The 27829-nt window shown below is 36.2% G+C and overlaps 1 protein-coding gene across 1 annotated transcript in view; it reads right to left on the bottom strand.

Moving 5' to 3' along the window:
- Positions 1-3305: 3305 nt before the first annotated feature.
- LMX1A (LIM homeobox transcription factor 1 alpha) overlaps positions 3306-27829 on the bottom strand; it is a 190464-nt gene continuing 165940 nt past the window's right edge. Inside the window, exons 4-8 of the mRNA XM_051999103.1 lie at positions 13788-13960; positions 11059-11136; positions 8399-8468; positions 5736-5906; positions 3306-3518 (exon numbers count right to left, since the gene is read on the bottom strand). Of these exons, the coding sequence (XP_051855063.1) occupies positions 3358-3518; positions 5736-5906; positions 8399-8468; positions 11059-11136; positions 13788-13960 (653 nt within the window). The 3' untranslated portion in view covers positions 3306-3357. The remainder of the gene's footprint in view (positions 3519-5735; positions 5907-8398; positions 8469-11058; positions 11137-13787; positions 13961-27829) is intronic.

Raw genomic sequence — 27829 nt, 5'->3', positions numbered from 1 at the left:
ATTGAACCTGCCAGTAGTTGTGCTAATTGCTGAGGATACAAAAATATGGTATTGATATCTAAGATAGGTAACTAAGAGAAACATATAAGATCAAGATCCATTTCCAATGAATAATTTTTTATAGTTAAAAGAATTACAAACTATTAACAACCACGTGAAAGACTGTTCTGAATAACTAACAATAATATAAATGCAATTCAAAAAACTGTGGTTTTTGTCTTACATCTAGCAAATTAACAAACATAGCAAAAATGGTAGTAGTTAATACAGGGTGTTATAGTAAGACAGGAAGTTAGGTAATGCAGTGAATAGAGTGCTATATCTGGAGTCCAGAGGAGTAGTTCAGTTCTAGTTTCAGAAATTTGTAAGCTTGCTGTGATACAGGGCAAGTAATATGCCCACTGTCTGTTTCAGTTTCATTATCTCTTAAATGGGAATGAAAATGAAACCCATCTCCCACAGTTGTTATGAAAACAAAATCATATATATGCAAAGGGCTTTGCAAAGTTTAAAGAACTATATAAATTCAATCTATTATTAACACACTGTTAGAACTGTGATGTGTTCTAACCATTCTGAAAAGTAATAGGGAATGATTTTTTTAAGTATTGAAACGGACATACATTTTGTCACAGATTTCACTGCTATGTATGTATCCAAAAAAGGTCAAAGATTGAAAAAAGGAACTCGTATGTACCAAAATATTGATAACATTACTAACTAGAAACTTATTGATACTTATTTATTAGGGAATGTATAAAAATGTAAAGGAATTTTAGTGTGCTAAAAATTATAATTGTGAAAAAGACAGAATTATAGGAAGATATAAAAGATGAAAATTGAAATAAATAAAATCAAGAAAATAATGTGCTTAATTTAAATAGAAAAAAAAATAAAAATCAATGCTGGTAGTTAATAATAATGACCAAACAGCTGAAGGAGAGATAAGAATATGTATCTTCCTTCATTCTTTGCAGAGTTAGGGTATCCCTAATGTGCAACACTGTATCTCCTATCATTCTTGGTTCATATGTTGATGAATAATGCTGAGCTCCTTTCTTTCTCTATCTTTTTAAAAATGTCTTTGTTAAAGAGCCCATTTTTATGGTATCTACCTCTGATTAGAGGATGGATATTTGGAAATGAAGGTTATATAAAACCTTCAAGTTCAATCCCAAAGAATGTCAGTGTAAGAGAAAATCCTTGAACATAAAGCAAATTTTTAAGTTTGAGGTTGTGTTTCATTCTAGTCAGGCTAACCATCCTTTTTCATGATGCCTTCTTCACTATGAGGATTTAGAATTTTCCTACCAATAAAAACTACCTTCTCCTTTTTCTCTATTCTGGCATCCATGAAATATATTAATTTGATATACCAGGAACATTGTAGGTAAATTAAGTATGTGGTTCATGATGAAGTACATAATTATTTTCATAGAAGAATCCTTCTGTGGATGTGAGGGAGTCTTCAGAAATATAGGCCTTTCCCTGACCTATCTGGACAACATGTGGGAACTCTCTTTGGCCATAATTTCCCCAGATACACTTATTTTTCTTCCTCTCTTATATATCCTTCCTCCCTTATATATCCAAGGAAATACAAGGATATATCAAGGTTGCCATCCTTGATCCCAAATAAAAAAGAGACAGTACATTTTAAAGAAGTTTTTAATGTCATTTCAATAATCTTATATTGGAATAGGGATCTCATTCATTTTTACTCCCATAAATCCTGCTATATTCTCTGACTGATCCTTATCCACAATCACCAGCAGAGAGCTACAGAGTTTTAGGTATTTTCATTCACCAGATTGGCTTTTTTTATTTGCTTGCATAAATTATAAACAACAGCACAAAAATCACACAACATAGAATCTAGAATAGAGAGGACGTGTTTCCTCTGGCCTTGGGGACATTATGTCCAAGGTTCCTTTTGCTTCCCCACAAGTGAAGCCAAGTCTTACAACAATTCCCCCTTGGAGAAATGGAGGCCAACCCAACTTCCCCACTGCCCCCATTTCCTTGTTTGAGTTTTCCAGGAGGCCTCCTGACAAAGAAATATCTCACTCTAGCACCACATTTGGGGAATAGGGTGTGGAACCATATTCTTATGTGCAATGGCTATTGAGTTGAATATAACCATGGTCAGAAAAGTGACTCCAAAGGATATTGCCATTGGCTTCCATCAAAATTGTCTCTTGATGATTCCTTGAGTTACTGGATATTGTTGAGAAATAAAATCTCCAGGACTATTAGCCCCTCCTCCACATCTGAGACATCATCTTTAAAATTCTGGGCTCTACAATTGGAAACCAGGTAGGTAATATTGCCCAAAGGCTTAAGACTGAAGAAAAGTCATTCTGCTCTCCTCCCAGAGCTGCATCTTCATATTAATCCAACAGTAGTGAAAACCTTCTATATTGAATAACAATAGCACAGATTGGTATTGCACCCCTCTTTATTTGCTTTTCAATAAGTATTAAGCTTCAGTGCTCCTGGGTGAGGTAGGTAAGTTCCATCAGCCTCATGTCATACTGGAGGAAGCCGCAGCCCAATGAGGTTAAAAGACTTGCCCAATATTATCCAGCAGCTGAGTGTTGTCATTAATCATCCTGGCTCTGAGCTCCCCACTAATGTTATGAGACATTGTTCTCTCCCAACTAAGCCACTAGTTACTGGGGGCCCTGTCAACAAGGACCTATCACTTTTTAGAACTCAACCCCTAGCAATGAAAACTAAACAAACGATAATCAGACTAGATGAATCGGCAATCCTGCCCTGGCCAACAAATCTCCAACTAAAAATAAAGTTTATAAAAGTAAATTATCTCATTTATAACTTAAGTGCATCAAGCATTTCCTTAAATAGAGTTCACACTGAAAATAAAGTTACTTTCGCTGTACAGATGCTGCCTGTTACAATTAGGAATAAACTTTGATGATAAAGTATGAAAGGTTACACACACTTACACACACGCCCATCTGTCTATGGGTACATAGACAGATAGACGCATGCAACTCTTGACAAGAGCTTCCCCAAAATAGTGGGAAGTTGTTAGGAGTCTCTAGGTATCTAATTTGCATGAGAATGTCTATATTAAAAGTCCCTGTCCTTAATGATAAACACGTCTTCATATCTAATGCTATGACTCTTATAGAAACATTAAACTATGCAATCCATAACGTATTCAGTCTTTGGAAATGCTGGGCTATATCATATTGTTATTATACAGCATCTCCAAGAAAGGCCCCTCTCCCACCCCCTTCTTCCCTAACCTCCCAAACTAAGGTCAGTTGACCCCTGGTTTAATATGCTTGTTTCACTTGGGAGCCTAGTCACTAGATTCTAAGGGTGGATTCAAGAAGTGAAATAAGAATTCTGCATGGAATACAGGTGGTCGATGGGGTTCCCCACCCGGGACTGCAGGGGTCCAGCTTCAGAGGTTGCTAGGAAACAGTCACCCAGGTTACTGAGAGAAGTGTCATCACTATCTAGATCATGGAAAAGGGGCTCTGCACCTGAAATGGAAAAAAACAGCAGCGTGAAGTTACCTTTTATTACTAGAAAAATATAAATCAATTCAATGAATATTTATCAAGTAAAGACTATATATGCTGACAAAAGTAGCTGTTTGACAACGGTCCTCAAGAATCTGGCTATCCTTTTAAGAAAATAAGACTTACACATGCAACTGCTGTGAAATAGTATCTAATAAATATTTACCTATTAAAAGAAATTATAACAGAGGGTTAAACTGAATATAACCATGTGCCCCTATATATGGTTCAAGAGGATGAGCAGCATAACTCATGATCCGGGCTCAAAGGAAGGCATACTGCTCCACCCTTAGAGCTCTCCTTCTAGCTAACAATAGCACAACTTTTGAATATTTATTGTTACCAACATACATCCATATTACACTACTTCATCTGCTTACGGTAAAGATTGAACTTCATCACTCCTGGATGCAATCAGCTTCATCCCACACAGGAAGAAGCTAATATCCAATGAGGTTAAGTGATTTGTCCATCACTCTATATATAATCAGTAAAAGAAAAAGGCAGTGTTGGCTGGAATTGCTATTCAAGTTTTTAATGAAGAAGGTTGGATCTAGAAAACAATATTCTACGAATGGTAAAATAACAGGAAAGAACTCTATGACTGACTAGTGAAGCTTCAAGAGAATTTCATGTTCTAGTCAATGAATATGTAATAGGTAGCTTAGAGATTATATAGCACTTTTTTAAAAGTTTTAAACATAAAAAGCTGGCAAAGTGCTTTACAAATATTGCTTCATTTTATTCTCACAACCCTAGGAGAGAAGGGCTGTTTTAAAATTGTATGTTTATAACTGCTTTATGCAGTATTTCTATATTATAGTGTATAGTATTATTTAATTGTATATTATTTTACAAATATGATTTATTTCATTATTTTTACATTTATCATTTTACAAAGGAGGAAATCAAGGAAGCCAGAGGTTAAGTGACTTTTCTGGAGTCTGTACCTAGTATCTGAGTCAGAATTTGAACTCTGGTCCTTCATATTCCATAACCTATGGCTCTATCCCTTCAACCACCCAGCTGCCTCATTTACTTAGAGTCCACAGTGTTCCCAACCTAGATTCTTTGAGAAATGCAAAGAAATAGATGACTCTGTCCCTGAGACAAGAGATAACTCTATATAATAACTAGAGAAAAAGGATACGCTTTTGAGTCTGAGTAAAGGGAAGTAAACTGGAGGAACCCAGCAAAAATATGCATGGAATAGTTTCATGATTTAATGAAGGACTCTACTGGTATCTGCTACCAGACAGCAGAGGGTGCTGGTGCCATACAGCAATTGGATGTGTAAGGACACCAGTGAACAAAGAAAGTTGACCTAAGGTCCATAATTTGTGTTTGATGTTGCCACCATACCCATGGTTTGATGTTCCCTCATGCCTGAAAAAAATCTTTATATTTAATCTTAGCAACAATTCTTTACTACATTTTACAGAATATTGGTCAATATGAATTTTTCTTTGTAAAAAGCTAATTGTCTATATCCATTATATCTATTAATCTTATTTTCCTTTACTAGAGAGCACCTTTAGAATGCAAACCCGGTTCTTACACCTGGTTTCTATCCAATAATCTACTAAAAGTTATTTAAATGGCAAGTAAGGAAAATGAGTGATTTTCTGTAGTTATTTAGAACTAAGTTAGGGAAGATTTTCTATAGATAGACTATACTCAGCATATAAATCTAATCTAATTCAGAAAAAAACTTTTTAACCATTAAAGATTGATTTATAGTCCTTAGATTATATTAGAACACTTGCTGGGATTCACAATAGAAAAAGGCAAGTAGAAAAACTTCTACTTATGTATCTATTCTCACAGGTAATTACTTGCTCAATTAAAGGACCTTACCTTGATCAGAGGCATTTTTGTTAGAAATTATTTAATGAGCTCCTCTACTCTACCAATTCTGGTAGGATTTGAAAACTCAGTTGCACTGTTGAAATAGAAATAATCATGCTCCTAGGTGGCCCAGTGGATAGAGTGCCAAATTTAAGAGTCAAAAAGACTTATGTTCATAATCAGGTCTCACTTAGTTACTAGCAGTTTGACAGTGGGCCAGTCACTTAATCTTGCTCAGGAAGCAGCCTGATAAAGGAAATATGGAAAAGCCTATTTGCAAGTAGAGAGAATTTCTTGAATTCAATCCTGGCAGCATTTTGACTTTCTTACCATAAGGGTGCATGTGATCTCCAGGCATCTGAGGTGGGGTGAGCCCTTGTCGAAAGGGATCTGAGTTGTACACACTCTGTTCAATGGCCAAGAGCTGCTGTGGGGTTGGAAGTGCAGTATAGGGATTCATGATCCCTTCCATTCCAGTATTTCCTCCACCATTTGTCTGAGCTGTAGAACAAAGAAGGAGAGATCATTCTCAATGTTCTGGAAGAAAAGAAGTATTATCCTGGTTTAGTCTTACCCAATTATCTGCCATCTATTGCAATGAGTACTTTTTCACTAGAATATAATCTCCTTGAGGATAGGGACTTTGTTGATTTCTGCTTGTTATTTGTATTTCCTAATACTTAGCACAGTGTTTTGTCCCACAGTAAGCACTTAATAAATGATGATTCACTTGATTTGCTTCTCAGTGTAGGTGTAACATATTGTTAACTCTCCCAAAGCTCCCTTCTGGGGTGGGTAGGGAACTGAACCAGATGACCTCAGATCAGGCCCTCACCTTGTCATGTCATTATAAACCAACATTCTAAGACTCTTTTTTTCATCTACAATTAAAAAGGTGCTAAATACTTGCCATCTGCCTTAGTGGTTTGATGTCTATAGAACTGTTATAGGAGGATCTCTTGAGAACCCCAAATTAATGGATCCTAGACACACCAAGCACTTCTGCTCCCATAGTCCTTTGAGGCATCCTTTTCCATTGCTCTACTTAATTTAGGGTAGCCATCTTTCAAAGTCCTCTTAACAATGACTTGAATTTAAACTTGCCCAAGTTCTGGTCCATTGGAAATTATTATTATTATATTATTATTACTTGCTAAAATTTATTAAGAATTCACTGTGACAAACATCGTGTTAAGCCATAGGGATGCAAAATAGGGCAAAAGACAGTCCATGTCCTTAAGGAGCTTTAAGTCTAATATGAAAGATAATGTGCAAATGGCTTTGTACATATAAGCTATATGCAGAATAAAATGAAGATTAATAATTATTAGAACCTGAAATCAAAAGATCAAATCTTTGTTATGATGCCTCCTACTTGTATGACCTTTGATATGTCACTTTAGCTTGATAGGTTTCAGGTTTCTTATCTATAAAATGACAAGGCTGGACTAAATGGTCTCTGAGGTCTTTTCCAAATGTAGAAGTATAAGATCTTCTAGAATGCATAATTTTGTATCAGAAAACCTGATTGGAATTTCAGTTTTGATACTAAATGTCTGTGTAACGTTAGGCATGTTGCATTATCTATCCAGATCTCAGCTTTCTTATCTGTGGAATAAGCTGGTTGGACTAGAGAATCTTTATTCTTTCTTATGATCCTACCTTGCTCTTCAAAATAGCCTTTTAATTACACAGAAATGGTAGGTTTAAGTACAGAGCCAGCCCACAAACATGGTGTTTTTTTCCACCGGACCCTGTAGGATAGTAAACTGAAGATGCATTTGTCCAACATCTTTGTCAGCTTTTGTATTACTTCCTTTTCCAGTGCATTTCTCATATGATAATGACAGTGATCCTAATTCAAGAGATAAATGACAAAGGAATTCACTGGCTGTAGAAGGCCTCTGAGTTACAAATGGCAAAACTAGGACCACACATTATAATCTAGAACCACATTCAGTTCAATATTTAGTAGAAAGATATAGTACCAAAGAGATCTTGATAAAAAGAACCATGCTAAATAATAGGAGCTATATTGAGGAAGATGAAAATAAACAGGTCTTAAGAGGGAATGCTACTCTTTCACTAATTATATGGGGGGATCCTAATTATATAAAGCAGCTTCCACTCATACACATATGGCATTGCCCCCATCACAGACATGCTAGAGCAGATGCCAAGCCACATGTCTTAGCATGTTCAGATTATACTCAAGCATGTCTATCACACTAATTCAAGAATTATTAAATGCATTGCCTTGAATAACCTCCTTGCAGAATCAGGGAATACATTTTTATTATCACAAAACAAAGTAATACCAAAAAATGGTAAGACTTTTTTGTTACTGAAAGGCTTAATGAAAGATGATTAGTTTTTCCTTTCTTTAAGCATTTATATAGTCATTTATATGCCTTTATTAATATTATCTAATTTGATGCTCACAATAACCTGGGAAGAAGATATTGAAATCAACCCAATTTTATAGTTGACAAAACTGAGGCAAACAGAGCTTAAGTGACATGCCTAGGGTCGTACAGCTAATAAGTATCTGAGCCTAGGTTTGAACTCAGATTTTTCCTGACTTCAGGCCCAGCACTTTATCCATTTCACCCTAAAGTCATCTCATGCTACATTAGCCCAGAAAAAGAATCTTATCCAGAATGGACAAACAGAGAAGATAATGACAATAAGGAATTAATGGTTAGCAGCATAATAAATAAGCTACTGCTGCCATCATTAGTTGTGCATCCTGCATTCTGAAGCTCTGCCACAACTATCAAGTGACCTCTGGAATAGGTAAAATGGTCTCAGTCCCCACACTAAGTTTGATAGTGGAATGAGATGATAGATGGAGCATCAGTCACTTCAAAGATCTAATGAAGAGTTGGGTCGGTGTTACTTAGTGGTGGATAATGAAGTCTCATACTGTATTCTGGGGAGAAATAGAGAAGGAAATATAGCACTAGTTGCTGAGAAGGGGACATCCACCTCACCTGTACTCAGCCTCTGTGTGTTCTGCTGATCTTGCTGTTGCTGCTGCTGTCGCCTTGCCAACTTCTTCATCTGGTGAAGAAGGAACAAGAGAGTTAGAACTGAGCCCACCTGCAATAGCCTAATGAGAGGGAGGATGGGAGAGAGAAGGAAAGGCAGAGGGATGGCCTCAGAAATAAAACTGTCAGATTAGTGAAACCACAGGATCCTGCTTCCTCCGGTGTGCATTTGAGGAAGAGGCTTGCCTCTCAGATCCAGACATTTTGGGGAAATGGCTCCACTGGGGACCTTGCCATTGGTTATATCTCATTTGCAGAGCTATTTTCTAAGTGTGAAGACAGACACATAAAGAGCTCTGTTTCAGTGTAAAAGACAGTGATTATGTTGGGAACTAAAGCAACAGATTGACCAAGAAACATAATTTGGATCAATCAGGATTTACTGACTTCTAGATCAAGGAAGATGAAGCAGAAATTCTCAGAATGAATAATAAACAAGGTTTATACAAGTTTCAAGGAGTGAGGAACAGGATAGAGGACAAAGTAAAAGTTGATTGTCCCTAGTATTGGGGTTCAAGGTTGATCTAGTGCAGTAACCATTTTACCCAGTTTCATATCCATACAAACACACACACACACACACACACACACACACACATACATGTGTGTGTGCCTATATTTAAATTCATAGCTCTTCTATTTTAAAAATCATTTCATTTAGTTCACACAAATAGGCATCTCAAAATAGAAGAGCTATGAATCCATAATAGCTAACAGGTAAAATAGAGTGGAGAATAAATAAAATGCCTTAATTTCCTAACAATAATCATTGCCACAAATGAAATATATCTGCAGGTCTAGTCATTTGTAATAATAACAACAACTCCTATTCCTAAAACATTTTAGAATTGCAAAACTTTTGTAAAATTTTTCTTAGTCTTGTGAAATGGATAATAAAATAATATCAATCTGGCTTTGCAGACAGACAACCTAATATTTGGAAAAATTAAGTGACAAACCTATGATCATATAGTTTGTAAATGCTGAATACAGGGTTCCAACCTAGGTTTCCCAACTCTGTCTATATGCAATACTCTTCCTGCATTGTGTTGTATGGTACATGTCTTATTGTATGGCATAGCCATAAATGGCCTGCCTATTGATTTGAAGAAAATGCCTTTAGAGCCACAGATAATTTAGAGTTGAAAGAAATCTTAGAGATTATTTTGTATCAATCTCTTCACTTAGCAAGTAGGGGAAAAGGAAGCCTAAAAAAATAAGTGAATTGTCCAGTATCACACAATGTAAATTATAATATGTAATATAATGTAAATTGATTTTTTGGTTTGATCATAAACTTATATGCTATAAGGGACCTGAGAAGCTAGACCTACTCCAAGTCCCCCAATTAACAAATAAGGCATATGAGGCAATAAATAAATAAAAGTCCTAACAAAGAATGGGAAAAAGTGAGTCAGAGAGCATGGGCTGCTACTATAGAAGGCAGGCCAGAATAAAGCTTTTAGAAAACAAGAGGCAATAGGAAAGCTTTGTCCCTGTGAATGGGGAAGATTGACAAAATGGAAAGGCACATGTTAGAAAGGACTATGTTTCTGAAGTGAAATCCCACCCCTCATCAATTCATTCAGAGTCAGAAAAGCTGGATTAAATTCTTGGTTCTGCTATATACTATCTGAATGAGATTGGGCAATATATAACCTCTGAGACAATTTTCTCTTCTATAAAAAGTGGATAATAATGACTTATACTACACACTTCAAAGAGCTTTTGTTTTTAAAATGAGAATTATCTCAAAGCATTAGAAAATCCAATGACTATTAATAAGTAAATTTGGTATATAGGAAAGAAGACTGGACTTGGAACCTGTAGACCTCAGTTTGAGTACATAATCCACAAGCTCAGTTGTCTCACCCTTAAATAGGGATAACAATATTTAGACTACCTTAAAGTAGCAGCTCATTGTACTGATGAATATCAAATGAGATTTTTTAAATGGAAAGCTCCATATAACAATAATATTTCTTGAGTGCATTTGATACAATATAGATCAAAATTCTTAGTATTGTTTTAAGTTAAGGTAGTAGTAATAACTATAATAGGGTAGGTGTAGTAGTGATAGTGGTAATGGTGGTGGTGGTAGGAAAAGGAAGAGGAAGAGGAGGAGGAGGAAGATGAAAAAAAGTAGGAGAAGGAGAAGTAGTCAGTTTATTTGAAATACCAATTAGGTGGGGTTTTAAAATACTTGTTTGAGTTAATGACATCATTTACACAAGCCAAAAATGAAACAACAAAACTTATATGATTAGGGTGTTCCAAAAGTCACACTAAGACTTTTGAGACACACTATATAAATGTCAGCTATTATTATTAATGTATTAAGTTCAGTCTTGAATATATAGATCAAAATTTACAATGCATTTAAGGAGAATATTTGCTGTCTGCTTAAACTATGCTTAAAGCCTCCTGTTCTAACCACCAAAGTAAAGCATTCCTCCAGACATGAAGAGATGCATCCCATCAATAAGTATGGGATTAAATAACATGGCCATAACAAATGATCTCCTCTTATCACTAATTTTTTTTCAGAAACACAGCAATATCTCAAGGGATTTGAGTGGTATAAAATTCAAAAGGGAGATTACCTTAGCTCTCTGATTTTGGAACCAAACTTGAACAACACGAACACTCAACCCTGTCTCAGCAGCCAAAGTCTCTCTTACCTTTAAAAGATAGAAAATAAGAAATGTTAAAATTAGAAAGATAAAAACATTAAAATTTCAAAAAGGGGGAAAGATGTGGAAACATTTCTTATTATATTACATACATTTGTCATGAATAATACCTTATTTTCCTCTAATAAACAGAATTTCTTGTGCCCAGATGTTTTTTTAATGGAGGGGGTAGAGAATCAGTAGTTTTGGAAAATTGAGATATTTTATTCAAAATTATTATAAAAGTTGAGAAAGATCAGTTAAGGGGTTTTTTGGCTAATAACCTTATATTAAACAATAATGAAACTGAATAAAACTTCATATGTATAGAATATCCCAGATGTCTTTTTGCAGTATCAAGCTTTAATGACTTAAGACTTTTGTAATGTCCTGTATAATTTTCATATGTGTAATTATTTGATGACATATATAATATATCAGCAAAGCAACTGAAGTTCATATGCCTATGAATTTGTGCCTGTCATTTCTGACAAGAAGTATGGATGGAGAATAGAGAATAGATACAAGAATAGAAAAGATGTTTTATAATTAGATCAAAGGAAGAAAGTTTGTCTGAATATGTTGAAACCTATATACTTTCTCATTTCACACTTATTTTAACTAAAAGTTTGGAACATGCAAATGGGTGACTTTTGATAAGTCTTATGACATGAAGCAATTGGAGCCGAAAAAGTCATGAGTTATAAGTAAATACTGTACAAGAGGTCAAAAACCTAGCTACTGGTTAGAAATCAAGTGATTCAAGTAATAAGAAAAATCCCCTCTTTAATGTTTAATTCAAGAACTACATCTCATAAGAAACAATCATGAACTCAAAGGTTGGAAACACCTCACAGAGGTGTTTCCTAGGATTTGAGTTTATATTGAACATTAGCCAACTCTTTCAGCAGATGTTGGACACTAGCCCATTGTTGAACATTAGCCTCAACACATTTATTAACAGACACACAGAGCTTGAGGGTTACTGTGAAAATTACCTTTAAAAGAGACTTATTGCTTTTTGTTTTATGGTTGTCTTTTTGCACTTTAATTTGCTTTGAATGTTGTCATATTTTTCCCTTGATTTATTTAGAGATATCATGGTGTAGCCAAAAGACAACTGGACTTGAAGTTAGCAGAAAGCTTGGTTCAAGGCTCTACCTCTTATGTTTCTTAGCAGCATATCCATAGACAAGTAATGTAACCTCTGGTCCTCAATTTCCCCATTTGTAAAATGGGGATATTCAACCCCTTTCTACTGTTCTAATGGAATTTCTTGCATTATGGTTTATGAAATGGTTGGTCTAATATGGATGTGGTCAGATTTGCTGCCTACAAGGTGCATAAGTCCCACAACAATTTGAAGAAATATTAAAATATTTTTTTAAAGTTTCTCTGATAAAGGTCTCATTTTTCAAATGTATAGGGAACTGAGTTAACATTTTAAAGCTCAGAGTCCTTATGTAATTCATAAATTGTAAAAGGATATGAACAGTTTCAGAAAAAAGAAATCAAAGTTATTTGTAGATATATTAAGAATGCTCTAAATTGTTATTAGAGCAATACAATTTAAAACAATGTTGAGAAGTTTGCATTATTTCTATGTAATAATTAAACATTTTGTTTCATGGATAGTGAGAATGAAAAGTTATTTTATGTTTTTGCATATGTTGTGGCAAAACTTAGCACATGTTTTGATTAGTGAGGAAAACTTCTAAGAGAAGTAGGATTTAGAAATAAACTACTTCCTTTAGAGGATCAAAAGAAACAGTGTTAGTGATGAAAGCAAAGAAAGAAGATCTTGAAATTTTTTGTTCAAGTAGGGAGGTGAAACCAAAGTTTAGTTTCTCCATCTGCCATGATGTCCTAATACCCAAGCTTTCCCTAACTCTTGACCATGTTTTCTGTCTGTATATGTGCTCAGCCCTTACAAAATCTTTTGTTAATACATCCCGTGAATACATTTCTATAATATAGGTCTCAGTATTTGTATTTTATCCTCCCACTGGGCTCTACACTTGCACCCAGTGCAGAGACCCTGACTTATCTAAATTTTGAACTTCCCTCAGTACCATGTGCTTTATAAAGGAAGTATTTAAATATTTATTTATTGTTGTTGTTTGTCCTTTATTCTGGAAGAGGACCAGCATGCAAGTGAATTAGATTTAAGTTAGGAAGAGTTTTACATTCACCAGCTTTACTTTCTCCTCTGGAACCATCTGGGTTCAGTGGCAAGCTATAGATCAGGATGCCTGGAGATGGTTCTAGATGAGATAGGAGACTTTGTCCTTCTTAAGCTAAGATCTTTAACAAGTCTCAGTTTGACTGCCTAATCAATGATTAAAGCTAGTAAGAAATGAGGCAGAAAATGGCCTATTTTAACTAGTTCAAAGAAATCAATCTGGAAGAGAAGACCCTCAAGTTTTCTGACCAAAACAGCAACAATTATTATTTACATTCACTCTGAGCCAATTAGGGCCAAATTAACAAATGCATGAATGAATGAACTGAGTGTAACATGTTTATGGGAAGGAGAGAAGGGTACTTGTGGATGCAAGGTTAAAATTATTCTTAAGAGGACTCACTCTTTCTTGATTCCTCATCAGAAAGAGATGTGATACAGGTATGGACAATTATTCTCCTCTTTCTTTATACAGTACCTTCCTGCATGGCTTGGAGGAGACTTCAAATGAGGCCTTAAATGCTCTGCGCTGCTGAGTAGTCAGGATGGTCCTGGGGCGTTTGGGGCGCTTGTGGTCCTTGCCATCCTCAGCAGCCCCTTTTCCTGTCCCATGGCCTGCCTTGCAAAGGCTATCTTCATCATCACTCTTCCCTGAAAAAGGAAAAAGTCATGTTGAACATCTATTGAAAGTATCTTACTAGAATTCATGGGGAGGTTGCCCCCAAATTATTTACCTAATTCCTTAGCCACAAAGCTGGCCTTCTATATGTACAGAGTAGATGCTTGTAAATGGTATCATTTCAGAGGATCAAAGAATACAATTTCCTAATCAAACACAAATACAAACACACATGGTTTCTTCTCTGATACTGCTGGATGCGTGTTATAGCTGGTGATTTTTGCTATTGCTTATTACAATTATGCTAAAAAGGATCTTGAGCTTTGAGATGTAAGGTGACCTGGGCTTTTTGTAGTCAAATACATGTGAAGAAACTGAAGTCCAAAGAGGTAAAATAACTTCCCCAATGTCATTCAGAGTTGGAATTCAAATCCAGATGATCTGACTCGAAATTAATTGTTCTTTCCACTGTGCCATATAAGAATGGCACTGTAGGGGTTTATTGTGTCTTTAGAAGCATCAAGTTTGCAACACTAATGACTATTGCCAGGTGGAAAGCAGTGCTCTCTAATCAACAGATTCAGCATTCAGGTTACTCCCAGCTTCAGAAATTGGAAAGTAAAAGCATGCCATCCCACCTCATTGATCATTAGAAATTTAAAATTCGAAATGTATCATAAGACTCAGACCAGTTCCAATGGTCTTCCTCACAAGAAAGTCATCTGCATCTAGAGAGAGGCCAGTGGGAACTGAATGTTGACCACAACATAATATTTTCACTCTTTTTATTGTTGTTTGCTTACATTTTGTTTTCTTCTCGTTTTTTCCCTTTTAATCTAATTTTTCTTGTGCAGAATGATATTTGTGGAAATATATCTAGAATATGTCTAGAAGAATTGCACATGTTTAACATATATTGATCACTTGCCATCTAGGAGAGGGTGTGGGGAGAAGAAAGGGAAGAAAATTAGAACACAAGGTTTTTTAAGGGTGAATGCTGAAAATTATCCATATATATATTTTAATTGAAAAGCTTTAATTAAAAAAGAAAGATTATCAGAGAATTTTATAGTAACTTTTTGCTAAAATATAACTATCAGAATAACAATATGAAATGGTTAGTATTCACTATAAGAAAATGATAAACAATGAGATATGATATGCCTCAACACTGAAAATAGAGATCAGTACCTGAGTACAAGATGTATTATGGACACACACTCTCTCTCTCTCTCAAAGTAATTGTTAAGAATTTCAGGTTAAACTTACTCTAAATTTAATGTTCTCTCTCAGGTCCAAGCTTTGAATCTTCTCTTAGTTTTGCTCAAGAAAATTTGCTTCTGAACTCAAAAGAGTCATCAAAATATATTTTATTTACTTATTTATTCTAACTAGTGTTGAGGGAGAGTAGTAAATATTTAACAACCAGCTTTCCAGGAAAAAAATATATATATCCATAACACACTTTCAAATTTCATTTATGTTATTAACATTTTCTCCACCACTTTCTTGAGTTTAGACAATCAACAAAATAATATATCTTCATTGTTTGCCAATTTCTGAAATATAAGCACTCATACTAAAAATTTAATAATCAGCTGGTTCTAGCTGGCTCCTTCACACCCTTGAGCTTGACTTTAATCAATTACTGTTCATTTGTTTCAGTCATATCCAACTCTTCATAATACGTTTGGGGTTTTCTTGGCCAGAGACATTGAGTGGTTGGCCATTTTCTTCTCCAAGTCATTTGAGAGATGAAGAAACTGAGTTCAATGAATTTAAGTGACTTGCCCAAGTCATATAGCTAGTTAAGTACCTGAGGCTGGATTTAAGTTCATATAGATGAGTCTTCTTGATTCCAGATCCAACATTCTATTTACTTCACTACATAGCTGCTCTTAGCTATAATTTCACCAATTGTTATCAATTATTTAGATGAATTTCTCTGAGAAAGAAAATTATCTGAAGGTTTTAGTGTGTTGTAAGAAATCCTGGAAAAGTTTTAGTGGGCATATATAGTGACTCCACATAGAAGGCTGAAATGTTCAAATAATAAGCTCATCCTTTGTTGTCCTATTGTGTCAAAGTAAGAGCAACATGTGGAAACAGTGCCAGAAAGACAGAAAATAGCCCTCATACAATAACTAGTTCCTAACAATCAGACCAATCCAAAAATGGAATAAGCTACCACTAACACTCAAGGGACCCTTTCACTATAAAATTTTAAATGAAAGTTAGATATTTGTTTAGGATCCTGTAGAGGGGATTCTACCAGATGGATATGGGATAACTTCTAGTTCTGAGACTGATTCTGGGATCTCTTTCTGTGTCCTCCTACTTCATGAAAATTGAATTCACATGATTTCCTAAATTGGGAACCATTCCCTCAGCTCTCAGTTCTTGGTCCTCTGTTCCATCTCTACTTCTAATTTGTCCTTTAACTCCTCTAAATCCCAGACTTCTAATCTGTAATATGGAGGGCAGTGTGTAGATTACATGTTGATAAATAATATCCTTTCTAATTCCTTCTGCAGAATTATTTTCCTTCTAAATAGAAGAGTCCAGAAAAAAGGACAAAAACAAATCCACAAAAAATGAAATTTTCTTCAATTCAAACTTCTGCCTTCAGATCTCCTTCTACCTTATGCACTCAATCTTCTCCTAAAAGTAGATATCTGCATAAATTTATATTGTTCACTTTTTTAGATAAATTCTTTTATTGCTGAAATTCTGTCAACTTTGCCTTTCTCCCAAAACAAAATGATTTTTAAAGGAATATACCTTTTTTGTTTCTTCTTTTGAAGGTTAGAAATTATGTTACATTAATAGAATAAGTAATATACTGGTTTCGTCACAAAATTTAATACTTTTTTACTTTTTATCTAAATTCTTTCACTTTTGATTATGAGCTTTGACTTTCTCCCAAAACTAAATGATTTATTTTTAAGGAAGAATCCTTTTTTGTTTGTTTGAACATGAAAAAACCCACACTTATAATTTAATAGCATATATGTTCCTCAGATTTCTTCACAAAACTTTATTCCTTTAACTATGATGCCTGTTCAAATACACATACACATGGAAGGGATGATAATAATGTTATCAGTCAATTATCTCTGTGAGTAAATGAGGTTTTTTTTTTTTAATATATTGTTGTTTTAATTTTGGACAGAGGAAAAGAGAATATTAGAGAATAGAGTGGCTGGTGAGGAACAATGGAAAACAGTGAAACAGAGGAGCAAGGTGTTGTGGAATCCTATAGACTCCTTTTTCTAATTTTTCTCAGAGCTAAGCCTATTCACTTGGCCAATTGAATAACCCCTTCAGATCTTTAAGCAGTCAGTAACTCTCTTTTTCCCTCCTGGATCTCTACTGTGTTATGGTGGAGGGATTTGTGTAGCTCAATAAAAATATGAGCTTTGTCATGCAGAGTTACCCAGGAAAGACAGGTCATGATGGAGAATTCTAACAAAAGGTGATCTACTGGAGGAGGAAATGGTGAAGCAAGTATCTTTGCCAAGAAAACCCAAAATTATGTCACAAGGTCAGATACAATTGAACGACAACCTTATTTCTTCCTACCTTTTTAATCTTATATTTTAGCCTCCTCTACACACACTATTAAGATTCAGCTACACTCTTACTTGCTGTTCCTCACAAATGCATGTTTTTTTGAATAGCTACCGAAATGTTCTGGCCTAGCTAGTAGATTGGTAATGTTGCAGACCTAGTTAGGAGTTAAAAGCATTATAGCACTGGAAGGCCAGGAACGGCAATGAGAATCAGCCCTTAGAAAGTTTTCAAGCAGTAGGAAAAGTGAGAAATAAAGAGCAAGAAAATGTGAATATAGACACTGGGGGCCAAGGTGGTAGATTGTAGACTTGGCCTGAAAGTCAATAATGAACATTAGCATGGCTAAGAATTAGAGTGGTTGTTATGTGTTTCAGGGGTGGACTAAGAAGCCTAAGTAAAACAAAAGATTATGCACAAAGGTAGAGCTCTGTTCTGGCTGCTAGTTTCTTCCCCCATCTCCCTTCCCCTCCCTCCACAATGCAATGTATACTGATCTGGAATCAGATGTGATGAAAGGATGGAAGATAAAAGTCTGCCCAATCTGAATTGTGGGTTTGTGAGGTCTCTCCTGGGTTTTATCCCAGCTGTAGATCACATTGGAGAGAAGGGTACATGGAATAAGCTAGTGGGACATTTGAGCTAAGATAGTCTCTGTTCTGTTGATAGATTTAAGGCAATTGGAGCCTGCCTTTGCCAGGATACTTGGGCAGAATATCATTCTTGCTCAAACTGGTAAGAACTTAGCATATGTCACAAGCTCAGCATTTTGCCAAGGGGGAGAAATTTGCTGGACCTTTAGGTACACCTCCTAATGCTGCAAGAGAGGGATGGAAGAGGAAAAGATGGCAGAAGGAGGGGAAATGACAAACAACAAATGGGAGGAAAAGCCCTCTTCATGATTCCAAGTCTCCTCCATCCAAATCCACTCATCATAATTTACTCTGACACTCCCAGGCTGAGATGAAAAGAACTCCACTTGTTGCTCCCTGACAGCCAATGTCAGTAGAACTGGAGGCAATTTCATCATAAATGCAACATAAATCTGACTCCTGAAGGGAAAGTCCAGAGATTAAGTCTCCACACATTCTCCTACCAGGTGGAGATGAATTTGTTCTGTGTAAAGTTTGAACTTGTATCCTAAGGCCTTTTCTCCCCCAACTTCTTGTAAAAAATGCTAGTTCTGGTACCAGCAACCCCACTCTGTTTTGCCTGTTTCTCCCACTCATTTATGACATAAGCAGCCCCACATGAAAGGCCGTGCCATGGTTTATGGCTCTGAAATTGGCCTGGCTACCTGTGGGGCCTTGAAGATTCCTTTCAGGTTGTTGGAAAAATCCCAGCGGTGTGTAAACAGTAAAAGAGACATCTGAGCTTCAGTTTAAAATGAGAAGGAAAGGGAGGGAGCAGACCCCTTCGCTGAGGAAGGGAGAGGCAAGGGAGGTTCTTAGATGCTTCTCAAAGAGATTATACTTATAAATATTGTGTTTGTTGGGTGGGAGTGGTGTGTTAGAATTCATGGTGACCCAAGTTCTGGTAAAGGGGGAAAAGGGTCTGAATGGGGGATGGGGAGAGAAATATACAAAGCCAACTTCTAGTGTGCATCCCATAATACAAACCCCTCTTCTCAATAAACAAGAAATCAGCTCATAAAGCCCAGTATACAGTGACTGCAGCTATGTACAGTAAGGTAGCAGGATGACAACCAGAGGGAAAGTACTACTGATGGAAGGGCTCAGGAAAAGCTTCTGGAGTCATAAAGAAAGCCTGGAAAGCTAATGGATGGGTTGAGGAGAGAGAGGAATCCAAGAATGGCAGCTATAAGGGAAGCAGCACAGAGATGGAGACTCATATTCAGAGAATGGCAAATAGATAGATTTCATTGACCAGTGCATGGAGAGGAGTAGGTATAATGACTGGAAAGGGAGAAAGGGAGATCGTGGAGATAATAGAGAACCAGTGGAAATTACTGACCAGCAGCAAGGTAACACAGTTAGACCTACACTTTAGGTAAATCACTTTCACAGCTGAGTGAAGGATGACTTGAAGTAGATAGAGACTTGAGGCAGGAAGACCAATTAGAAAGCTATTGTAATAATCCAAGTAACAGGTGGTGAGGGCCTGACATAGGGAAGAAGGATTTTAGGATAGAAGAAATCAGGAAAAGTTGGAATAGGTAAATGAAACCAAGTGGGACTTTATTAGTGGAGATGTTTTGATTAGGGTGAAATAAGAAGAATGTTCAAGGCTACAAAAACAGAACAAATTACTTTCTACAGTGGAGGTGAAAATAAGCATGTATTTGTAAAGAGAAATGGAGAAAACTATAAGATGCTTGTATAGGAAAACTGGGGGTAAGGAGGTAGGGGATAAATAGAATGAGATGGGATATGATACTGTTGGTGAAAGCCTTGAAAGTCAGACAGAATTTATAGGTTCAGTGTTATGAACAGTTGGGAGCCATTCTAGTTTCTTGAGCACGGAGTGACATAATAAGATTGATGTTTTAGGAACATTAGTTTGGCAGCAGCAAGCAAGATCGATTCAAGCAGAAAGATTGGCATCCATACCCTGGATTTTGCACCTGGGTGGAAGAAGGTGTGTTCATTTTAAAGGTTAGAGGAAAAATTATCCCAGCTCCCAGCTCTAGGTGCTAATCCTGGCTCCAGTTCTAAGTGTTAATCCTGGCAGGATAATGAGGGGCTGGCTCATTCTCAATAAACAGAGGACCAAGAGCAAGCAGGTGAAATACACCTGCTAGGAGACCTTCTGAAAAGTTTAAAGGTTTTGTTACTATTAACTATTAACATAAGGGATCTACTTGTTTAAAAAGCTGAATGAGGTGGTAGAAAAACATGTTTTCTTTTGCTCTGTTATCATTTTGAGAAGTAGTTACATTTTAGTACCAAGAATGATGAATTTGAAAGTAGACAGCATTGAATCTCAAATATTTAATATTTCCAAAACTAATTTATCTGGGTCTCAGTTTCCTTATTTGCAAAATAGGCACTTAGGAGATGAAGATCTCTAAGATAGCTCCTATTTTGTATTTGATGGACTCCTATGAATTATGAAGTTAAATGTCTTTGTTTAAGTCAAGGGACTCTTGATGCCTCTGAATGAATGGCTCTCTCCCTCTTCTCTCTACTGGCTGATATGTATAAAAAGGAAACTGTGCATGGAGCTTTGTGGGGAAAATAACAGTATTGACACTGATTGGAGGGACTAATGCTGATTTGCATAGAGACTAGGCATTTTTAAATTCGCATAAACCCAGAGGGAATGAGATTCCTCTTTTTACCTCTATGCTGTTCTCTCTCCTCTTTCTTTTATCCCTTGGCTTCTGTCATTCTTTCCTTTTCCACTTCTTAGTCTTGGTCCCACTTTCTGTTTTTTCCTTTCCTTGTCTTGATTTCTTTTTTCCCCTTTCCTCCTTCTATTCCTTCCACTCTCTTTTTTCTTCCTTATCCGGTTCTATGTCCCCCCCCCCCCTCTCTCTCTCTCTCTTTCTCTCTCTCTCTCTCTCTCTCTCTCTCTCTCTCCTCTCTCTCTCTCTCTCCTCTCTCTCTCTCTCTCTCTCCCTCCCCCCCGCCTTGGTATTTGTTTTAGTTCTCTTTGTCTATTGATCTTTTTCATTCTATTTATCTCTGTTTCTGTCTCTCTGGGTGTGCCTCTCTTTGTCTCTTTCTCTGTCTCTCTATCACTCTTCATTTATCTGTGTCTCTATTTCTCTCTCCCTTGATATTTGTTTTTATTTCTCTCTTCCTCTGTCTGTCTCAGTCTTTCTTTTTTATTTCTCTCTGTTGGTCTCTGTCTTCCTATCTCTCTATCTCTCTTTCTTTCCCTCCCCTCCTCTTCTGTTTCTCCCCAACTTTATCTCCTTCTTTCCCTCTTTTCCTTTTCCAACTTTTTTTTTCCATGGGGAAAAAACCCTTTGTGTTGAATGGTTTTTAAACTAGTCATCACAAAACGATTTTTCTTTAAGTAAATTCACACTAAGAAAAAAAATTTGAAAGTATCCAGGCTGTTGTTTGGTTGTCTCAGTCCTGTCTTTTCATGATCTCATCTGTAGTTTTCTTGGCAAAGATACTGGAGTGGTTTGTTATTTCCTTCTCCAGTTTATTTTAAAGATGAGGAAATTAAGGCAAACAGCATTAAATGACCTGCCCAGGATCACACAGCTAGTAGATATATTAGGCCAAATTTGAATTAAACTTTTCCTGATTTCTAAGTCTCATGCTCTCTATCCACTGTACCACTATAATGGTGCAGACATAGTAAAATTAAAAGGAAAAAGAAATTACATTCATCTTTATGAATACATACATGTATATTGGGAGGAAGGAGGTCAATTTACAACAGCACTGAAAAACTCCAAAGCAGATATGTAGAACCATAAATTAGCCCATACAAATGTCAGAGGTCATCATCTCCTCTGTATGTATCTTCTCTGCCAAAGTACCTGCCAACTCTCTTCTTGACCTCAGCAATCAAGCACAAATTTCTCATCCTGACATTCAAGGCTTTGCATATTCTATTCATACTATCAACTTCTTCTCAGGACATATACTCCCCACCAGCCAACTTAATCTCCTCCTCAAACTCTAGAAACTTGTTCATTCCTACCTGTGCACATTTTCTCAGACTGCTTCCCTTGCCTGGAATCCCCTCCCCTAATCATTCTTCGAGCCAATAAAACTTGTTTGTACAATGTATGCCCTAAAGTCAAGTTACTGAAGCACTGACTTAAATTTCTGTGTGAAAAATGTCAGGTTGGCCTTGTCTACTAACATAAAAATCATTGTATCAATAAAGTATAATACCTGCAAAGTAATTCACATCACAGTTATTTTAAATAACTTCTTCCTCTCTTCTTAGGGAAATTCCATTTATCTCTTTACAGCTTATTTTGAGTCCCATTTCCTCCATGGACTTTTCCCTGATAACCCCAACCAACCCTGGTTATTTTATCCTTAATGCCCACCTTATTCTTGCTGGCTGTTAAATTTTCAGTACTTGTGATTATATTCAATTTAAGATGAATTATAATTGTATTAATGTTAGTAACTAGCAACTAGTAATGTTAGTTAATATTAGTAATTGTATTAATGTTAGAATTAATGTTAGTAATTTATGCTCTGAGGGAAGCCTAATGTAGTAGGGAGAGAGTGAGACCTGGGTTCAAGTGCCTGCTATGATACATCCTGGTCTATGATCCAAAGCAAGTCATGTAATCTCAGAATGTCCCAGGTAGCATAGACTATAAATTGCAGATTAGGTACTTATATGCATTGATAGGAATTTTCTAAACCAATAAAAGCAGCTAGGTGGAGTGGGGAACTGAATGAGCTTCAAAACTAGAATTAGGAAAACTTGAATTCATCTCTGGCCTTGGATATTTACTAGCTGTGCCACACTGGGCAAGTTTCTGAATCCTGTTTGCCTCAATTTCCTCATCTGTAAAATGAACTGGAGAAGGAAATGGCAGACCACCCCTGCATCTTTGCCAAGAAAACCCCAAATGGATCACAAAGAGTCATATATGACTGAAATGAAACAAACAAAAAAATCTCAGATCAGATCCTCTGACTCTGCCCTTGCCCAAACAAAAACGACTCTAAAATTTACAAAGTTTTTTTTTTCCTTACAATAATCCTAGGAAGTTGTACAAGTATGGTGAACCAGTATAGGACAGAGGAAAGGAAGTTCTGGAACACAGAATTAGGGGGCCTGGATCTGAATACTTAGAGCAAGTACAAAGCCCACAAGGCTAGCTAGCTGTGTTACTCTGAACATTCATTTTATCTCTCTGAGCTCATCTGTAAAATTGGGATAATTGCATTTGTCATCACCCAGGATTGTTGTAAAGAAAAAGCTTTACAAACTTTAGAATGCTATAGAAATGTGGACTATTTATATCATTCTCATTTTCTAGGTTAGGAAGCTCAAGAAAGATAAAATGAGGAAAACAGAATCACACAGTAAAGAGGAGACTTGGAATTTCAATCCAGATTCTCTATCCCTAATCCCAGTACTATTTTCAAGACAAGGTTGTTGTGAACATCAGATAAATTCATATTTATAAAGTGCTTACTTAGCACAGTGCTTGGCACATAGTAGGTACTTAATAGATACCTCATCTCTTCCCTCCCCTCCCTCATTATCATCAAGCTGCCTCCTATTATTTTCTGATTTATTTGTATGTTCGCATCCCATCAAGATATATGTTCTTTTCCATCCCCAAGAAAAATACCCATGAGAGATATAGCCATGTTCTATAATACTTTAGTGTATCCTATGGGCCTAACTCAGGGCTCACCTTAAGGTTCACCAACACAGTGACTGTGGGATATCCATCTTTGTACTCCCCACAGTACTTAGCAAGGTATTGCTCACAGAGTAAGTTACTCAAATATATGTTGAATAAACTATAATCCTCAATAAAAATAGATCAAATTCAATAAAATTGAACTACATGACTGAGGATAAAATACAAACTTCTCAGACTATCCCTTAAAGCCCTCTCCAAAATGGCTACAACCTACCTTTTCATTGATATTTCACATTATGACCTCTTCCTTTCTGTATTCATCACTCTGATCAAACTAGCATGCCAGCTGTTCCCTTGTATACCATATTTTATTTTCTGCCTTCTTGCCTTTGCAGAAGGGCCTAGAATATATTTCCTCCTCATGCCTGCCAATTACAATTTTCAGCTTCCTTCAAAGAACATCTCACGTACCACTTGTTATATAAAGCAAACCTTCTTATCCCAGTTATTAGTGCTTTCTCTCTCTCTCTCTCTCTCTTTCTCTCTCTCCTTTCTTTGTCTCTCTGTCTCTCTCTCTGTGTCTCCCTTTCTCTCTCTCTCTCTCTCTCTCGCTCGCTGTCTCTCTCTTTTTCTCTGTGTTTCTCTCTCTGTCTCTGTGTCTCTGTTTCTTTGTCTCGGTGTCAGTCCCTGTCTCTGTCTCTGTGTGTGTATTTCTTTGTCTATACCTAACATTTATTTACTTATGTAAATAAGTAATACTTAACACAGTTTCTGAAAGATAATATGTGAATAACTTTTTATATATTGAATTATGTGTCTATTTTTTCTTCAGTGGTAGAAAGTAAGTTTCTTGAGGGCAGGTACTGATTTGTAGTTTTTTTAATGTTTATCACTATTATCTAGCACAACACATGGCACATGGTGGATGTAATAACTATTAAAGTGAATTGAGCCTTGAATTCACATGCATCATCTAATCATATCCCAGAATAATAGAGTTTAGCCTTTCCAATTTTTGGAAATAATTACTATTTTACAAATCCAAGTAAGTTATAACAGTCAGTGAAAGGATATAAGAATATAAGTAAGCAGTTTCTCTTCTTTTTGACTGACTAATGAGATATGATTTTCCTATTGCTTATAGATCCTAATAATTCTGTTTCTTTAGTATTGACCTGAAGATATAGAATGTATCAATTTCTTCTCCCCTGCCCCATCATTGCAGCAGTTTACACTCTGGGTTATTTAACTCTGTGCAACGCCAATGAGGGGAAAGAACATTTGGCTGAGAATCTCTAATCCCGATCAGCTTGCATTGGGCTTCATAATTAAGAGGCCTTGTTTATGACACAGAAGACTGGATAGCCACTGTTCTTAATATCTCTCGACACCTGGTGAGTCAAAGAGGGCATGAATATTTTACCGAGGATGAACTTCTCTTTAATTAGTCATAAATCCGTCATAAGGATCCATTTGGGAAGTGTTCATGCTAATTACCCCTCGGGAGGGCTGGGCTGAAGGCTGTAATATGGCGATGTGAATGAAGATTGCATCTCATTTTGCTTTGGGCACTAGGAGCAGTATCAAAAGTAACTGATGGTGTTATCATGATCGCTTTAGGAAGTGAATTAGCCTTGAATCTATGAACAATATAGCAATATTCTTCACCAGCTCCATTTTTAAAGAAAATACAGGACTGCTCTAGTGAGCATCACTATGATCACTGTGATCAATCTTAGGGATACATAGGGAAAGAGGAAACAGATACTACCTGTAAGAAGTTTTTGTTCTGAGAGAGACCACCTATAACTATGTAATTTATGTGGGACACATGTAGAAAGCAGATCCTAGATAACTTTGGAAGGGAAAGCACTAGTAATTTGGTGAATAGGGAGAGGCGATCAGGAAACACCTACAGTTGCCCAAAAAAAGGCACTTGAGCTGTTAGATAATTGGAGCTGAGGAAGTATGAACAATGGAGAGGCACTCTTACTGTCTACTTTCAGAAAATAAATTTGTCCATTATTCTTTCTGGTCATACTCTTAGTGTGATCCTTACGGTTATTAAAATCCTCAAAGCCCTTTGGAGTGAAGGCATTCAGAGGGTTTGATTTGCTCTTCCAAATGTGAAAGTCAAATAAAGATGAAGTAAGTGGAATAATATTAGCTACCAACTAAATATATCATGCCTAGTATGTGCCAGATAATGGGTGGCTAAGTGGTACAGTAGATAAGAGTGTGAGACTTGAAGTCAGGAATACCTGAAATCAAATACAGCCTCAGCCTCAGCCTCTGTTTCCAGAGTCAGTCAAGGCTATGTTGGTACAATGGGTCTGAAAATATTGTGGTTTCTTCCCTACTTCGTTGGGTTATTGTGAAAATAAAATGGGAACCTGTTTGGAAAATAAAGGTACTTTGTTAATATTGGAAAAACAAAACAAAAAATAAACAGTCTCAGATATTTGCTATGTGACTTTGTACAAGATACTTAACACCTGTCTACCTCAGTTTCCTCATCTATAAATTGGGGATAGTAATAGCATTTAGCTGCTAGGTGATTGTGAGGGTCAAATGAGATATTTATGAAGCACTTAGCATCGTGCATGATCCATGTACATTTAATAAATGTTTATTCCCTTCCTCTCCCCCAATACTTTACAAGTATTATCTCATATTTAGAAATAGATGCTATCTTACACATACATGTGAATAAATAAAAGAAAATGAACATTTCGATTCATACTTGGATTTCATCAGCATAGGGAATTCCTGGTGCACAAATTTTTTCAACTAAAACAGATCAACAACTTAAAGGACTGTTTGAAGCATTGAAGTTACATTCCTAGTAAGCGATAGAGACAAGATTTGAAACACAGGAAATGTCAGACTCCAAGACCTGCTCCCTAACCATAACCTGCCTCTTATACATATATCTAAATATATAAATGTGTGTTTATGTTTGTGTCCATGAATATGCTTGTACAACAAAACCATTTCTTTTTTTTATCTTCAAGCAGAAGCTGGTACTTTTCCTCCATCTCATCCCCTTGTTAAACTCTCCTGATTATCCTGTTTTCCTCTTGACCCTTCTTTCAGAAATAATTACTTCTAAATGTAAACTATACTATAAGCTACTTGAAGATGGATGCTCTCTTTCTCCCTTGCTTTCCCATTGTCCTTTCCCCAACCTGGGATGCCAAAACTATACAAGAGGACAGATAAAAAGAATGACATGGCTGTTCATACTACTTGGATGATCTGAGAATCTCCCACTCACTACAAGCCTTTCAACAAGATAGATGTTGACCAGGTCTTACTATCTGCCCTATTCCATGACCTCCAGCCATCTAAGAACTGTCATTTGACCAGCTGGTTCCACCCAGGGACTCTTGGTTTTGACAACTCTTCAACTACTGCTCCCTTGGGAATTCTGGGTTCTTTTATGGACCCTAAAATTCTTTAATCTGTGTCATTTCCCGTTAGAAGAAAAAGCTACTTGAGAATTTCTTTCTCTCTCTCTCTCTCTCTCTCTCTCTCTCTCTCTCTCTCTCTCTCTCTCTCTCTTTCTCTCTCTTTCCCTTTCTCTTCCCCTCCCTAACCCTTTTTCTTTTTCTCTCTTTTCTCTCTCTCCTTTATCTTCTTTCTCTTCTTTTTTCTTCCTCTTCTCTCATAATTTTCATGAAGTACTTAGCATATTGCTTAACACATACTAAGTTCTTAATAAAACCCATTTTTTCTTTCATTATTTTTATTCTGCAAGAAACCTTTGTCAACTCTCCTTAAACTTAGTGACTTCCCTCTGAGATTACCCACAATTTATTCTATATGTAACTTGTTTGGACATTATTATTTAGATATTGTCTCCCCCCTTATAATGTGAGTTCCTTGAAAGAAGGAACTTTTTTAACCTTTCTTTTTATTCCTAGCTCTTTGCACAATGATTTCCTGACTCTCCTAGAATTTAATACATGGCTTTGTATGCACTACATCCTTACTAGAAATTTCTTTATTTGGATTAGATTAAATTTAATAGATTTCAAAAAGATAAGAATGTCTACCA

This window comes from Antechinus flavipes, chromosome 4 (assembly GCF_016432865.1).
Source record: "Antechinus flavipes isolate AdamAnt ecotype Samford, QLD, Australia chromosome 4, AdamAnt_v2, whole genome shotgun sequence".
Taxonomy (NCBI): domain Eukaryota; kingdom Metazoa; phylum Chordata; class Mammalia; order Dasyuromorphia; family Dasyuridae; genus Antechinus; species Antechinus flavipes.
This window is presented reverse-complemented; position numbering and strand designations above follow the sequence as displayed.